Source organism: Dipodomys ordii, unplaced genomic scaffold, assembly GCF_000151885.1.
Source record: "Dipodomys ordii isolate 6190 unplaced genomic scaffold, Dord_2.0 Scaffold39, whole genome shotgun sequence".
Taxonomy (NCBI): domain Eukaryota; kingdom Metazoa; phylum Chordata; class Mammalia; order Rodentia; family Heteromyidae; genus Dipodomys; species Dipodomys ordii.
Genome location: NW_012267255.1, coordinates 11,467,304 through 11,484,559, shown reverse-complemented (window position 1 = coordinate 11,484,559; position 17,256 = coordinate 11,467,304). Strand labels below are relative to the sequence as shown.

Sequence of the window (17,256 nt, the reverse complement as noted above, 5' to 3'; positions counted from 1 at the left end):
GCTGTGGCTCAAGTGGTAGAGTGCTAGCCTTGAGCTGAAGAGCTGAGGGACAGTGCTCAGGCCCAGAGTTCAGGCCCCACGACCGGACCAAAAAAAAAAGAAAAAAAAATTGAATCTGCCTGGATGCTGGTGGCTCATACCAGTTATTCTAGCTTCTTAGAAGGCTGAGATCTGGGGATCATGGTTCAAAGCCAGGCCAAGCAGGAAAGTCTGTGAGACCTTTTATCTCCAAAAAACAAGCAGAAAATGGAAGTGGAGCTGTGGCTCAAAGTGGTAAAGCACTTGTCTTGCAAAAAAAGCTTAGAGACAGCAGCCAAGCCCTGAGTTAAGCCCCACTATCAGCAAAAAAAAATTGAATTTGACTAATTCTTAACTCTAAATTTACCAAAAACCACTTAACTCTCTCTGTATTTACAGTAAGTGAATTTTATATGCAAGCTATATCTCAAGAAAGCTATACAAATTTATTCTGTTTGGTGCTTAGTTCATGTTTGGATTAATATCTCTCATCTTTATGTTTTCTGTTCTATCTGTTCTTTGTTTTCATTTCCTTTTCTACATTCTGTTGGATTTATTGAACATTTATTATGCTTTCACTTTTATCTTCATGGGTTGCTTTCAAGAAATTTGTGAGTGGTCACTCTGTTTTACAATGTATGTTATTAATCAGATTTAACCTACCAAAGATAAATCATACACACTAAATTGCACATTTTAGCCAGGCATAGTGATGCACAACTATAATCCCAGCAACTCAGGAGGGAAATGAGGTAAGAGGTTCATAATTTCAAGGTCAACCTGGCAATTTAGTGAGACCCTGTCTCAAAATAAAACCAAAACCAAAACTGGGAATGGTGGTTACATTTATTATCCCAGCTACTCAGAAGGCAGAGATAGGTATATTCCAGTTGGACAAAAGTTGTCAACACCCTATTTAAAAAACAAGCCAGGTATGGTAATATATAGTCCTAGCTATGTAGGAAGCAGAGGTAGTAGGATCTCTATCCTAGACCATCCTCAGCTCTGAAACTCTATCTCAAAAAAGAAACCAAAGACATAAGGGACAAGCTCGAGTTCTAGGCTTATACTCCCTGCAACTGGTATATCTTTTTTTTTAATACCTCCAAATTACTGAACATTGTTTTTTGTCTTGCGGAGTAAGTGCTCATTTGAATTTGTCTACCTGTTTCTCAGTTTCTTGCTTTCTAATCTTTCATTACAAGTTTAGGTTTTAAACCTGAATTGTCTTGAACTCATTATCCTCAGAATCTTCCCTTTCCTTCTGTTTGACCTTCCCAAGTAGGTAGGGTTATAGGTATATATATCCATACTTAGTTCTCTCTCACTTTGTTAAGTTCACTTTTATTTTCATTTGATACTTTAAACTGATTAGATTATTATAGGATGACTTTTTTTTTTGGTTGGTCATGGGGCCTGAACTCTAGACCTGGGCACTGTCCCTCAGCTCTTCAGCTCAAGGCTAGTGCTCTACCACTTGAGCCACAGCGCCACTTGCAGCTTTTTCTGCTCATGTGGTGCTGAGGAATCGAACCCAGGTCCTCATTCATGCAAGGCAAGCACTCTACCACGGAGCCACCTTCCCAGCCCCAGGATGACTTTTTTTTAACCATGACATTTTCTGTTGAGATGTCTACTGGGGATTGCACTATCTTTCCTTCATGATACTGTTTTTCCTTGATTTCCCTCTTTATTCTAAGTTTTACCTTTACCTGTCTAAGGAGTGGTTGTGCTTACTGAACTGTGGACTCATCTTTTTTAGGGGGTTGAGTATGGTACTTGAGTTTGAACTCAAGACCTTGTACTTGCTAGACTTGAGCCACACCTTAGCATCCCTGTCATTCTTTTTCATTGTGAAAGGTTCTTAAATATTATTTGTCAGTCTGTGATTCTTTTTTCTTTAAAAAATTTTTTGCCTGTTATCCTGTTAGGTATTCTTTGGACTTCTTTCTGTCTGTTGACCTATTCTGGGATACTGATTTTTTCTAATGTAACTAATTTCCTATTTAACTCTTTTTGCTGAGTAGCTTTTTTTCCTTCTGGTACTGGGTTTTGAGTTCAGGGCCTCCAGCTCTTGCTTGAATATTTTGCTCATAGCTGGCAATCTATCAATTGAACCAATTTCTACTTTTTGCTGGTTAATTAGCGATAAAAGTCTCTTGTATATGTCTACCTGATTTGAACTGAGATTCTTAGATCTTAGCTATTTGAGTAGTTAAGTATAAGCCACTGGCACTTGGCTCATTGAATTTTTAGTATCAGTGAATATATTAATTTATAGAAATTTATTTGCTCATTAAAAAAGTTTGCTGAATTTCACAGAGCGTGGTAATGCATGTGTGAAATTCTCCAATTTGAGAGGATGAGGAAGAAGGTTCATGTTTTGAGTTTGAGACCAACCTGGACTATATAGTGAGTTCTAGGTGAGTCTGGGCTATATAATGAAATCCTGTCTCAAAAAACTTTTTTTTTTTTTTGTCAGTCCAGGGGCTTGAACTCGGGGCCTGGACACTGAGCTTCTTTTGCTCAAGGCTAGCACTCTACCACTTGAACCACAGCGCTACTTCTGTTTTTTTTTTCTGTTTATATGGTACTGAATGAAGAATTGAACCAGGGTTTCATGTATGCTAGGCAGGCACTCTACAAGTAAACCACATTCCCAGCCCTTGTTTTTGTTTTTGTTTCAGACAGCTTTTACTATATAGTTCTATCTGACTCTAATCTTCAGTCTCCTAAAATGCTGGGATTACAGGCATGTATCACCATACTCTGAAGCATGCTCAGATCCAGCCTCCTAAGTAGCCACGGGTGTCCAGCTAACTTTTGAGTTGTATGTGTATGTGTTTTTTGTTTTGTTTTGTTTTGTTGGTTGTAGGTCTTGAACTCTGGGCCTGGGCTCTGTCCCTGAGCTCTTCAGCTCAAGGCTACCACTTGAGCCACAGCCCCACTTGCGGTTTTCTGGTAGTTAATTGGAGGTAAGACTCTCCCAGATTACTTTCCTGCCCAGGCTGGCTTTGAACTGCGATCCTCAGATCTCAGCCTCCAGAGTAGCTAGGATTACAGGCCTGAGCCATTGGTACCTGGCTTATGTGTATATTTTGTAATCTTAAATTACATACTTGTGTTCAGAGGTGTGAAGGAGTATTTTTCTTTTTTGATTATCTTATTTTTATTTAGTATAATTATTAAGAAGTTGTACAAAGGGGTTATAATCCCATAAGTCAGGTCATAAATACAATACTTCTTGGTTAGTGTCATCCTTTCCTTCAGTGTTCCTCATTTTTCTTCTCCTCTTCCTACCCTCAAGATACTTAATTCATTTTTTACACAATGTACATTGAATATAATGGCTGCATTTACTCACCCTTCCTTTCTTTTTTTTTTTTTTGGGTCCAGTCCTGGGGCCTGAACTCTAGGCCTGGGCACTGTCCCTCAGCTCTTCAGCTCCAGGCTAGTGCTCTACCACTTGAGCCACAGTGCCACTTCTGGCTTTTTTCTTTTTGCTTATGTGGTACTGAGGAATCGAACACAGAGCCTCAGGCATGCAAGGCAAGCGCTTTACCACTGAGCCACCTTCCCAGCCCTCACCCTTCCTTTCTTAAGGAGAGGTTTTATATTTCAGAATGAAAATTTTCTAGACTGAATTTGTTGAGTAAAAGTGAGGAAGAATAAAGTAACAGAGAATGATCTGAGAAAGAAGTTATTTCTTCTGAGAGTCAGAAAAATAAGTAAAAGTAAAGATGAAGAAACTTGAGCTATGCACAGTGGTCCAAGCCTGTAGTAGCTCATTGCGAGGCAGAGATTGAGAGAACTCAGATTGATTCCAGTCCTAGGCATAAGAGTTTGCAAGATGCCACCTTAACCAGTAGCTGGGAGCAGTAGTGATCCTGTTATCCCCAGGGAAGCTTTATCCTAATGAAACAATCAGCTAAATATTACCCAAATAAACATTAAACGGATGCTTATGGCAGAAATATTTTTGGTTAAAAAAATTGGAGATAGGGGCTGGGAAGGTGGCTCAGTGGTAGAGCATTTGCCTTGCATGCATGAGGCCCTGGGTTTGATTCCTCAGCACCACATAAGCAAAAAGAAAAAGCCGGAAGTGGCACTGTGTCTCAAGTGGTAGAGCGCTAGCCTTGAGCTGAAGAGCTGAGGGACAGCGCCCAGGTCCAGAGTTCAGGCCCCATGACCGGACCCAAAAAAAAAAATTGGAGATAAAAAGTTTATTAAAGCTGGGTGTGGTGGCTCAGATCTGTATTCCTAGCTGCTTGGGAGGCAGAAATCAGGGGGATTGTGCTTTGAGGCCAGCTTGGGCATAAAAATTTGTGAGACTCTATCTCAACCACTAGCTAGTAAAGTGGCAAGTGTTATCCCAGCTATAGGAGAAAGGTACTGACTGTGTGCAGTGGTGCACATCATCCCCAGGGACACAGGGAACCACAGATTAGGAGCATTACAGCCCAGATCTCCAGCATAAAATGAAACCATGCCTCAAAAATAGACAGCACAAGCTGGGTGCTGGTGGTTCATGCCTGTGATCCTAGCTACTCAAGAGGCTGAGATCTGAGGATTGCAAAGCCAGCCTGGGCAGGAAAAGTCTAAGAGATTCTTATAGCTAGTTAACCCCCAGAAAGCCAGAAGTGAAGCTGTAGCGCAAGAGTTCTAGCTTTGAGCACAAAAGCTCACCGTGCACATGCATGTGCACACACACACACACACACACACACACACACAGAGTACAGCGAGGCTCCAGTGGCTCATACCTATAATCCTAGCTACTCAGGAGGTTGAGATCTGAGGATCTAAGTTTGAAACCAGCCCAGGCAAGAAAGAATCTTTATCTACAATGAACTACTTGAGCAGGCTCAAGTGGTAGAGAGCTAGACTTGAGCAAAAAAGTTTAGGGATAGTGTCCAGGCCCTAAGTTCAAGCCCCAGAGCCAGCACTAAAATAAAACAATGCAAAAAGTAGCTTAGAAACTTGGCTCAGGGGCTGGGAAAGTGGCTCAGTGGTAGACTGCTTGCCTTGCATGCATGAGGCCCTGGGTTCAATTCCTCAGCACCACATAAACAGCAAAAGCCGGAAGTGGCATTGTGGCTCAAGTGGTACAGCGCTAGCCTTGAGCTGAAGAGCTGAGGGACAGTGCTCAGGCCCAGAGTTAAGGCACCACAACTGAAAGGAGGAGGAGGAGGAGAAGAGGAAGAGGGGGAGGAGGAGGAGGGGGGAAGGAGGAGGAGGAAGAGGAAGAAGAAAAAGAAAAAAACAACTTGGCTCAAATGGCAAAATGCCTGCTTAACAAGCACTAAGCACTGACTTCAGTCTTTAGTACTTCCCCTCCTTTTCCAAAAATGAAGGAACTTGGAAATAATTTAAAATTTTGGATTTAAGTCTATGGAATTATCTAAACCCCCTCCCCCCTTAAAACTGAGGATAGAGCTGTTTTAGTAGAGGAGATAGAATAGGTTTGAGTAATAACCGAGCATTTATTGTGTGTTTGTAAAATCTCAGGCATTGTGTAAGACTTTATTTATATGATTTTCTCATATAGTATTCATAGTGCAACCTTAGAAGACAAGTGATAGTATCTGGATTTTTTTTTCCAGTGTGCTGAAATTTTATGGGATTAAGTAACTTGTTTAACTACTAAATGAGGAACTACATTTTTACCTGTCTTTTTTTTTTTTTGTTGGTTGTGGGGCTTGAACTCTGGGCCTGGGCGCTGTCCCTCAGCTCTTCAGCTCCAGGCAAGCACTCTACCACTTGAGCTACAGCGCCACTTCTGGTTTTCTGGTGGTTTATTGGAGATAAGAGTCTCACAGTCTTTCCTGCCTGGGCTGGCTTTGAACCTGGATCCTCAGATCTCGGCCTCCTGAGTAGCTAGGCTTACAGGCGTGAGCCACTGGCGCCCCCAATCCAGTGAGCAATGATGCTCTGTATCTTTTGATAAGTTCTGTCTTCTTTTGAGATTTGAGAAGTTAAATATGTACTACTCTGCCTACTTTGCATTCTGTTTCGGAAGTATCTTTCAGTTTTGTGTAAAAATCCTTACAGTTTGAAATTTTTTAAAATAAGTGGTCTATTGCGTTCTAATGAGAGTTTCTAATATGGACCACTTATATTCTTTTAGAGAGCTAGACTTTTAAAGAAGGCTTTTTTAAAGGAGGCTTTTTTCTTTTTTTTGCTTATGTGGTGCTGAGGAATCAAACCCAGGGCCTCATGCATGCAAGGCAAGCGCTCTACCACTGAGCCACCTTCCCAGTCCTTAAAGCAGTTTCTATCTTATTCTTCTCAGTGTTTGTTGAGTAAAAATGACCTGTAACTGAAAACATTTTTATAATGTTGAGCTGTAAAATGGATAGGTATGAAAATTGGAAGGCTTTTTACTTATTTATATCTCTGATTATTAGAACCAGATCAACAGTAATCATCTACGAAGAGCAGAACAAGAGGTCACCAATCTACAGGAGAAGTTGCACTATCTTTCTGCCCAGAACAAAGGACTCCTTACTCAGTTAAGTGAAGCAAAGCGCAAACAGGCAGAGATTGAATGCAAGGTAAGCATATCAATAATGTAAGAATGCCTTTTGTAGATCTTTAGTATCATGAGTAGACTTTTTTCTTTTTCTCTCCTTTTATTTCTTTCATGTGTGTGTGTGTGTGTGTCTGTGTGTCTGTGTGTGTCTGTGTGTCTGTGTCTGTGTGTTTGTGTGTGTTGGTCATGGAGCTTGACAGGGCCTGGGCAATGTCCTTGAGCTCTTTTGCTCAGGCTAGTGCTCTATCACTTTGAGCCATAGCACCACTTCTGGTTTTCTGGTAATTGGAGATAAGAGTCTCATGGACTTTCCCTCCTGGCTTTGAACCATGATCCTCAGAGCTCAGCCTCCTGAGTAGCTAGGATTATAGGCATGAGCCACCCACATCTGGCTAACAAACCTGTTTTCAAACTGACTTGGTGTGTTTGTTTTTGCCATGCATGGGATTGAACCCAGAGCCTCATGCATAATAGCCCAGTGTTGTACCGACCAGCTGTGCTCTGGCTTTCTGAACTTGGTTTTGTGGTTTGTGGTTGCTTTTGGGCCACGTTAATTCTCTTGCTACTAGGGTGAATTTTAGGCAAGAAACCTCATTTTCCACCACAGTAGTGACATTTACTAGTTTCCCTTTACAATATTTGTTTGCCTAATATCCATTCAAAGCTGAAGATTTTAATGATACAACCAAAAAAGACATAATTTGGAGAGATTGGGCCTCCTCTGCTTTGATTAGTATCTTATGTATTAGTGGAAAGTCAATATTGATTTATATCTTTTGGATAAAGAGGTGAGCAAAAGAAATACTTATGTACTAATAGGTCAGAAAAAAATGTTATGTTTTCCATTACTATTTTAATCAGTTTAGGGTGTATGTGTGTGAAGCCTTTGATTTAAAAAGCATCAAAGTATTTGAAATCAAGTACTTTCTTCTTAAAGTAAGCTTATAATTGAATATACTGGGAGCATTAGAATGGATTACTGAAGACAATTTAGACATTTTAAAATGACCAAGATAGACATCCACTAGTAGGAGGTAGGGAGGGTGCACTTGTAATATTTCAGCCTTAATATTCTCTGAGAAATAAGCCTTCAATGGCACATATAAAGCTGTAATTCCATCAAGTTTCTCTAGTGTCATTAAAAACCAGTAGTGAAGCTTGAGTGGTTTATCAGTGTCACTGAAATCCAGAGATGAAATTACATCCTCATAAATATGCATGCTGTTATAATTTACACTGACAGAAATCTGTAGATAGAACTGAAATTTGTAGTAATGCAAGCACAGTCTATGTGTAGTCTGTTTGGAAGGCTATGACTTTACTAATTAAAAATAAACTATGTGATATGAGCTTATATTAACTTGATTTTTCTTGCTGATTAAGGTGAGGGTTTTTGTTTTTGTGTTTGTTTTTAGTCTGGTGCTGTACCACTTAAGCCATGTTTTCAGCCCACATTTTGTTGGGTATTTTGGAGATTAGGTCTAACAGACTTCTCTGCCTGAGCTGGCTTTGAACAACAATCCTCCAGATCTTAGCCTAGTTAGTAGTTAGGATTACAGGTGGGCCTTTGCTACTTAGCTTGAGGTTTTATAATGCTAACTTGTATTTACTATCTTATCTGTAATAGAGACCTAATTTAATCTGTTTGCCATAATTGATACAAACTTTTCTTGAGCCATTTTGATAAAAGTCTTATTGGATTTAATATTGTTGCTCAACACATGTTTGCAAAGTAAAATATTCTTTGGACATAAATATTTGTGTGACTTACTGGTGAAAATAATTATTTTCACTGAATTTATCTAAGGGATGGGTATAGACTCAGAATATTAGAGGATTTTAAGACCTGAGACAGTATTTTAACTTTTAATTGCTCATTAATGATAGAGTCTTCCTCATTTAAGGTAGAAGTTAGTTCATTCTTTTGTAATGCCTTTTGTAAATCTGAATAATCAATATCATTGGATTGTCATTCTAGCACCCAGGACTTTTTGATTATATGTACATATTTAACCTTGTTGTATTGGGACAATTCAGTAACAAATGTAACTTTCAAAGAAACCATTCTTCCAATTGTAAGAATCTGATTTATTTTCATTTAGTTTTATATGATTATATAATTTGTTGATAAGTAATTGTTAAAATTCATATAGCTGCTTATAATTTGTTTCCTATCCCACTAGGTATGGATATTTATACTTTACTGTTTGATTATGTGTGCAGTCTTAGAATTGTTGAGTAATAATGTAAGATTCATGCAGTATACTTCTTTTCTGATATCTGGAAAGTCTCAATTCCAAGACACCTGGTGTGTTACTTTGTTTGCCTAGAACAAAGAAGAGGTGATGGCTGTGCGACTCCGGGAAGCAGATAGCATGGCGGCTGTGGCTGAACTACAGCAGCACATTGCAGAGCTTGAGATCCAGGTACCAGTGAAGAGAATAAAATAGATGCAAATGCAATGTATCAGTTCTCTGTGCACCTGCATAATTACTTATTTATATCTTCATGCTCACAATGGCAATTCTATTTTCAGTACTTACTCATTTTCAAGATCATTTTTTAAATCACGGTAAAATATAACCATGCATTATTTGTGACTGGTTTATTTATTTCACTTAGAGTAGTGTCTTTAAAGGTCACTGATTCTGTAGTTGTGTTAAAGTTATTTTCCTTCTTAAGACTTAATAACATTATTGTATATATATATATAGGTATATATTGTATATATTATTGTGTGTATATATATATTTTGTTGGGTATTTTGGAGATTCAGTATAACAGACTTATAGCATACACACACACACACACATATGTATAGCTTTTTGATCATCTATCCACATTACTTCCAAGTTTGGGCTACTGTGAATAATGTTACTATGAATGTGAATGTGTAAGTATCTGTTAAAGTCCTTTCATTTCTTTCTTTTGTTTTTTTGTTTTTTTTGGGTCCGGTCGTGGGGTCTGAACTCTGGGCTGGGGTGCTATCCCTCAGCTCTTCAGCTCTAGGGTAGCGCTCTACCACTTGAGCCACAGCGCCACTTTCGGCTTTTTTCTTTTTGCTTATGTGGTGCTGAGGAATCGAACCCAGGGCCTCAGGCATGCAAGACAAGCACTCTACCACTGAGCCACCTTCCCAGCCCCATTTATTTCTTTTGAGTGTATATAGCACCTGGATCATGTTGTATTTCTGTTTAGTTTTCTGTGGAATTGCCATACTGTTTCTCATAGAACCTGCATTTTGCATTCTAAGGGTTCTGTTTTCTCCACATCATTAATTATCCTTGACACCCTTGCTTATTTTCTGAGGCTTAAAAAAAATAATCTGTGCCTGGCACCGGTGGCTCAGGCCTGTAATCCTAGCTACTCAGGAGGCTGAGATCTGAGGATCACGGTTCAAGGCCAGCCTGGGCAGAAAAGTCCGTGAGACTCTTATCTCCAAAACCACTAGAAAACCGGAAGTGGCGCTGTGGCTCAAGCAGTAGAGCGCTCACCTTGTGCTGAAGAGCTGAGGGATAGTGCCCAAGCCCAGAGTTCAAGCCCCACAACTGACCAAAAAAATAACAAAATCTGTGCCAAGTGCCAGTGGTTCATGCATTTAATGCTAGCTGCCCAGGAGGCTGAGATCTAAGGATTATGGTTCAAAGCCTGTCTAGGCAGGAAAGTCTATGAGACTCTATCTCCAGTTGTGCGCCAAAAAAAACAGAAGTGAACCTATGCTAGCCTTGAACATTGAGTTCAAATACTGAGTTCAAACAGAAGTGAAGTATAGCTAGCCTTAAACACTGAGTTCAAACACTAGGACTGGCGCGCACTCCCCTCCTCCCACACACACACACAAAAATACAATTTGTTTGACCAGTGTATTTGAAGTGATATCTCAACTGTGATTTTGGTTTACATTTTCTTTTTTTGGGGGGGGTTCTGGTTGTGGGCCTGAACTCTGGGCCTGGACGCTGTCCCTCAGCTCTTCAGCTCAAGGCTAGCGCTCTACCACTTGAGCCACAGTGCCACTTCCGGCTTTTTTTCTTTTTTGCTTATGTGGTGCTGAGGAATCGAACCCAGAGCCTCATGCATGCAAGGCAAGCGCTCTACCACTGAGCCACCTTCCCAGTCCCTGGTTTACATTTTCTTTTTAACTTTTTTTTTTTTTTTGGTCGGCCGTGGGGCTTGAACTCTGGGCCTGGGTGCTGTCCCTCAGCTCTTCAGCTCAAGGCGAGCGCTCTATACATTTTCTTAATGATTAGTAAAGTTCAGCTTTGTGTGTGTGTGTGCTATTCTTGAGGCTTGAACTTAGGGCCTAGGTGGCTGATCTTTTATAAAATATACAAGCTTGTCTTTTGTCTACTACCAAATCACATCAGAACTCCTTAGCATGAAATCCTCTTTATCTCATTGTTATCAAGACCTAGATTTTTAACTTTGTTTCTTTTTTTGCTTTTTTTCTTATTGGTCATGGGGCTTGAACTCAGGGCCTAGGTACTGGCCCTGAGCTTTTTCACTTAAGGCTAATGCTCTACCACTCACACAGTGCCACTTCCAGTTTTCTGGTGGTTAATTGGAGGTAAGAGTCTCATAGACTTCCGAACAGACCCAGGCTCCTGAGTAGCTAGGATTACAGGAGTGAGCTGCTGGTTCTTGGCTGGCTAGCTCTTTATTTCCCTCCCCTTCCTTCTCTCCCCTCCCTCTCTCTGTTCTCTTCCTCCCCTTCCTCCCCTCCCTCCTCTCCCTCCATTCCCTCCTTCTCTGGAAGTTGTGGGGTGTGAACTCTGGGCCTGGGACCTCTGCCATTTGAGCCATACTGCCACTTCCGGTTTTCTAGTGGTATATTGGAGATAAGTCTCGTGGATTGCCCCTGCAGTTGGCTTTTTCTTTTTCTTTTCTTGTATGTTTTGGGGCTTGAACTCGGCCTGGGCGCTATCCCTCAGCTCTTCGGCTCAAGGCGAGCACTTTACCACTTGAGCCACAGCCCCACTCCAGTTTTCTAATGATTTATTGGAGATAGGAGTCTCACGGCTCACGGTCTTTCCTGCCCCGTCTGGCTTTGATCAGCGATCCTCAGATCTCAGCCTCCTGAGTAGCTAGGATTACAGGTGTGAGCCACTGGTGCCCAGCCTAATTTTGTTTCTTTCTTTTCTTTCTTTTTTTTGGGGGGGTCCGGTCATGGGCCTGAACTCTGGGCCTGGGCGCTGTCCCTCAGCTCTTCAGCTCAAGGCAAGCACTCCCCAACTTGAGCCATAGCGTCACTTCCATCTTTTTTTTCTGGTTATGTGGTGCTGAGGAATCGAACCCAGGGCCTCATGCATGCAAGGCAAGTGCTCTACCACTGAGCTACCTTCCCAGCCCCTAATTTTGTTTCTTAACTGTTACTTGCCCACTTTGCATGCTCACTGTGTTCAGCATATTCCAGATTATCCTGTTCCTGCAGGTTTCAATATTTTGAAGAATATTATAGCCTTTTGTACTATATCTTTTGAAACTGCTATGTGTTCTGTACCTTATGCTCCTACTTTTGAGTTATTTTAGTTATTCTTTGAGGATTTAGGACTACATGCTCTTTGGCTAACTTGCTGTTAGTTCATTTAGTAAAGATATTTTTAGCAAATGCCTCAGTGCTCAACATTTATTTAATGTAGTTTTAAGATTCCATAAATAGGCCAGGCATGGTGGTGCATGTCTGTGATTCCTCCACTCAGGAGGCAGAGGTAGGAGGAACACAAGTTAAGAGGACAGCTTGGACTATACATAGTGAGACACTGTCTCAAAAAAAGAAAGAAAGAAAAATCCTTAACACTTTAGATGATTATTAGTTGTGGGACTGTTTTATTGTTCTCTAGTACCACTAGGGGGAGAACTCAACTTAGTCAAAGATAATTGTATTTAAATCTCATCTGAGTAACTCCTTTCAGATGATGTTAATCTGTTGCAAGTAAAACTTTTTCGTACAAACCAAATTCTCTCAAGATTCTTCACTTAATAAATTACATTATTATGTAGTCTGTTGTTCATATAAATAAAGCCTGCTTTCTAAAATCATGAAAATTATACATTTGTAAACATATTAGGTAGGAAAAGTATATTAGACGAAGTAATTCTTCATATAAAATATTATAATAATTCTTCATATAAAATATAATAGTTTATAGTATGTATAATGTATAGTATGTATAGTATGCTTATAAGGCTAGCCTTTTCAATTTTTTTTCAGAGTCTTCAGTTAACTTGAAACCCTCGGGTCTGCATAAAGTTCATGTGTTACTCTTCAGACATAACTACACCTGTTCTTTATAATACTGCCTCTTTCTTTGAAAAAAGATGTTTTATCTTGGTATCTTAAGTAAACTTAATCATTTCTGATTTTAAACATTTTCCTGGAGCTGTTTTTAAAAACTGCTCCATTTCTCTCTTCTCAAACAGAAAGACATTACTGGTGATTTCTGTCAGTGTTCTACTACAGTGCTAATTTGGAAACAGATTACATACCTATAAAATTAAGATGTTAAACTCCACAGTGCTATCAAATGTATGGAAGTTATATATTATTTCAACATTTTTATTAGTAATCTTCTTACTTCAAGATTATTACTTTCTCAGATAAAGCATATTTGGCAACATTTTTTGTCTTTATTTGCTAATATTTAGCCCCAGACCTTTATTTATTTATTTATTTATTTTTAGCCCCAGACCTTTTTATTGTTTTGTTTTGAAGTAGGGTGTTAATATTTTGCCTAGGCTGCTCTTTATTTTATTTTATTTTATTTTATTTTTGTTCCAGTCCTAGGGCATAAATTCAGAACCTGGACACATCCCTGAGCCTTTATGGCTCTATCATTTGAACCACAACTCTACTCCTGGCTTTCTTGGTAGTTAATTGGAGATAAGACTCTCACAGACTTTCCTACCTCTATGGCTTCAAATTGTAATCTTCTGATCTCAGCCTCCTAAGTAGCTAAGATCACAAGCATGAACCATCAGCACCTGGCTTCCAAGCTGTTCTTGAACCTGTGCTCCTCCTGCTTCTGCCTCCTGAGTCCTGAGATTACTAGTGTGCACCATCAAAGCCCTGCCCCAAATTTCTTTGTCAATAATGTTTTCCTCTTAATCATTTTAAACTACTTTACTCTCCTTCAACTTTTGCCATAATTTATATGTCATATCTTCCTTTTTTTTCTTTTTTGATGATACTGAGTTTTTGTTTGTTTGTTTGTTTTGTTGGCCATGGGGCCTGAACTCTGGGCCTGGGCACTACTTCTCAGCTCTTCAGCTCTACCACTTACTTGAGCCACGGTGCCACTTCCGGCTTTTTCTGTGTATGTGGTGCTGAGGAGTTGAACCCAGGGCCTCACGCATACATGGCAAGCACTCTACCACTGAGCCACCTTCCCAGCTCCAGGTTTTGGAATTGAGAGCTTTGTGCTTGATTGAGAGTCACTTTCCTGCTAGAACCTACCTACAGATCTTTTTGCTCAGGTTCTGTGTGAGATACAGTTTCACTTTTTGGCCATTCTAGCCTAGCCTACAATCCTCCTATTTTGTACTTTGGTTGTAGCAGGATGACAGGTATGCACCACCACTCCTACCTTGTTTTGGTTGAGATAGGTAGGAACTCACAAACTTTTTTGGCTTGGCCAACCTGAAACTGCAATCCTACTGATTTCAGCTTCCTGAATGTTAGAGATGATAGACATGTGCCTATCTATTAGTTAAGGTAGGATCTCACAACAATCTTTTTTTTTTTTGTTTTTGTCAGGGAGTATCACAGGGTAGTCTTTTTTTTTTTTTTTTTGGTCGGTTATGGGGCTTGAACTCTGGGCTTGTGCACTGTCCCTCAACTCTTCAGCTCCAGGGTAGCACTCTACCACTTGAGCCACTGCACCACTTCTAGTTTTCTGAGTGGTTTATTAGAGATAAGAGTTTCACGGACTTTCCTGCCCTGGCTGGCTTTGAACCACGGTTCTCAGATCTCAGCCTCCTGAGTAGTTAGAATTACGGGCGTGAGCCACTGGTACCCAGCCAACACAGGGTAGTCTTGAACTATAAACCTTCCAATCTATGTATCCCCAGTACCTAGGATTTTAGGTATAAACCATTAATATCTTGTTTCATTTTTAATTAATTTTTTAGCTGATGCATATAATATTTATTTATGGAGTATTATATGACATTTCTATACATGTATACATTGTATAATGTTTAAAATAGGTTTAATATACCTGTTGTCTCATATTTATTTATATTTTGTTGTTTTATTTTTTGAGAGTGTATTTTTACTTGGATATGATATGCCCTAATCAGAGTAAAGAGCTTCAACTAATCAGAATAAAGAGCTTCAAGAAATCTAGTTAGTAGCAACAAGATAGTTTTAGGATTCTAAATAATTTTGTGGTCCCCAAAACTGTTTTCTTGTATTAAAGAATGGATTTTGGAGTCAAACCACTTGTGAGCTGTCTTGTCTTGAGAATCTACTTAATGTATTTGATTTACTTATTCAGAAGTGAGGATCCCAAATTTGTTTAGAATTTAGAATTTTTAGAGTTGCTAGAATTAAATGGGAAAAAAGAAGCATGTATAGTATTTTTTCCTTATTCTTCAGGGGAAAAAAAACACACCTTCATAGGTGTCCTTATATAAAATAAAATCACTTTCGTCTGGGCATGGTGGCAAATGCCTACAATCAATCCTAGCTACTCTGAAATAGAAATACAAAGATCACAAATTTGAGGCCAGCCTATGTAAAACTTGGAGGAACTGGGGTATAGCTCACAGAGGTAGCACCCTTACCTACCATACCCAAGGTCCTGGGTTCAAGACCCTTTATTGAGAAAAAAAAGCTACTTGCAGCATAGTAAAAAGCTTTCAAAAGTTACAGCCAACCTGCAAGGTATTGGAAGTCTTTGGGTTTCATGAAAGATAGTCTTTAAGTAATGAATCGATCCTTTTCTAGAAATTATACATACAGCTTACAATTAATTATTACTTGGATTAGCTATTCACAGTTGTAGTCCCATCTGCTTGAGAGGCTTAGATAGAGGATCCCTTGAGACCAGGAGTTTGAGACATTACTGAATTCTTACCTGAAAATAAAATGGAAGAGGATTGTTTTTACTTTGTCGCCTTTCTGTAATACATACTTAAGACAAACTTCTCTATGTCTCCCGTAAAAGCTAATCTTTTCACTTTTTATTTGCCATCTTTGGAAATACACTAACTACTGACAGCTTTAATTCCCTGAATACGAATAAGAAAAACAGCCATGGTTGGCACTGCTGAACTTGTAGTACATGCAGGCAATGTTGTAATCCATACAGGAGGATTCATTTACTTTTATCTTCACACAACCTGTGGCATAGATGTTCTTAATATCCTCATCTTACAGTTGAGGAAACTAAGACATCGAAGAGAATTTAAGAATTTAAGAGAAGTGTTTGTTCTAAGAGAAGCTTGGAAGTAGAGACATGGCTCAAGTGATAGAACTTCATTGGAAAAGCCAACCAAGAGTTCAGGGCCCTGAGATTAAAGCCTTACTACCAGCACCAAAAAAGAAAAAAGAAAAAGAAATGAGAAGCCACTCTTTAATGCTTTCTTTTCAGATTAAAATAGATTTTTTTCTTTTAGTATTAGAGCACATTATCATGGTAGCTTTTGGAGTTTTTTCTTTTTTAAATAGTATTTTGACTACTTCCTATATCTCTGCTTACTAATTAATTAGCTTTAGCTACCAGTTCACTGTTAATTGCTGAAATCTTTGTTGCTTCCCATATCAAGAGAGAGTTTAACTTCTGGCTCTACTCACAAGACCCTTCTTCCTTTGACTGTTGTCTACTTTTTTTTTTTTTTTTTTTTTCGGTCGTGGGGCTTGAACTCTGGGCCTGGGCGCTGTCCCTCAGCTCTTCAGCTCAGGGCGAGCGCTCTACCGCTTGAGCTACAGCGCCACTTCTGGTTTTCTGGTGGTTTATTGGAGATAGGAGTCTCACTGTCCTTCCTGCCCGGGCTGGCTTTGAACTGCGATCCTCAGATCTCAGCCTCCTGAGTAGCTAGGATTACAGGCGTGAGCCACCAGCGCCCGGCTGTTGTCTACTTTTCTAACTGCATTCCTCAGCATAATTTCTGTAGCATAGCATCTTAGTTAAGGGTCTTCGGGATTTTTCTTACCTTTTAACTCAGTGTTGTGATCTTCCTGTGATCTTCCTTGTCAGCTTGTTTAACCTGTTGTGGTCAATGCAAGCCCAGCTGATTTTGTATGTGTCTGCTCTTCTGATACCCTCTGTTATACACACACTTACTCTTGTCAACCATCTTACATCATGCAGTTGTTTAGTTCGTTTAGCTCTTCTGTTCATTGTGAAACGAGCTCATTGTGAGCAAAGACCATTATTCAGCTTAATATTTCTAAAATGAAGGTACTCCATATGGTAAAAACATGTTTATTGTCAGGTGCCAGTGGCTCATGCCTGTAATCCTAGCTAATCAAGAGGCTGAGATCTGAGGATCACGGTTCAAAGCCAGCCTCGGCTGGCTGAATCTGTGAGACCCTTTTTTTTTTTTAATTGTGAAAATACTGTACAGAGAGAGGAGTTACAATTACATGGGCAAGATAACGAGTACATTTCTTATCAAGCATTGTAGCCTCCTCTTTTGTTTTCCCTTCCCATACCATTCTCCCCGGCCCCCCCTCTGTAAGACTCTTTCTCCAATAAACCACCAGA

General features: G+C 39.6%; 1 protein-coding gene across 1 annotated transcript in view; it reads left to right on the top strand.

The window, feature by feature from the left end:
* Positions 1-17,256, top strand: part of Evi5 (ecotropic viral integration site 5) — a 156,796-nt gene that overhangs the window by 106,637 nt on the left and 32,903 nt on the right. The window contains exons 16-17 of the mRNA XM_013018235.1: positions 6,426-6,572; positions 8,881-8,976. Of these exons, the coding sequence (XP_012873689.1) occupies positions 6,426-6,572; positions 8,881-8,976 (243 nt within the window). The remainder of the gene's footprint in view (positions 1-6,425; positions 6,573-8,880; positions 8,977-17,256) is intronic.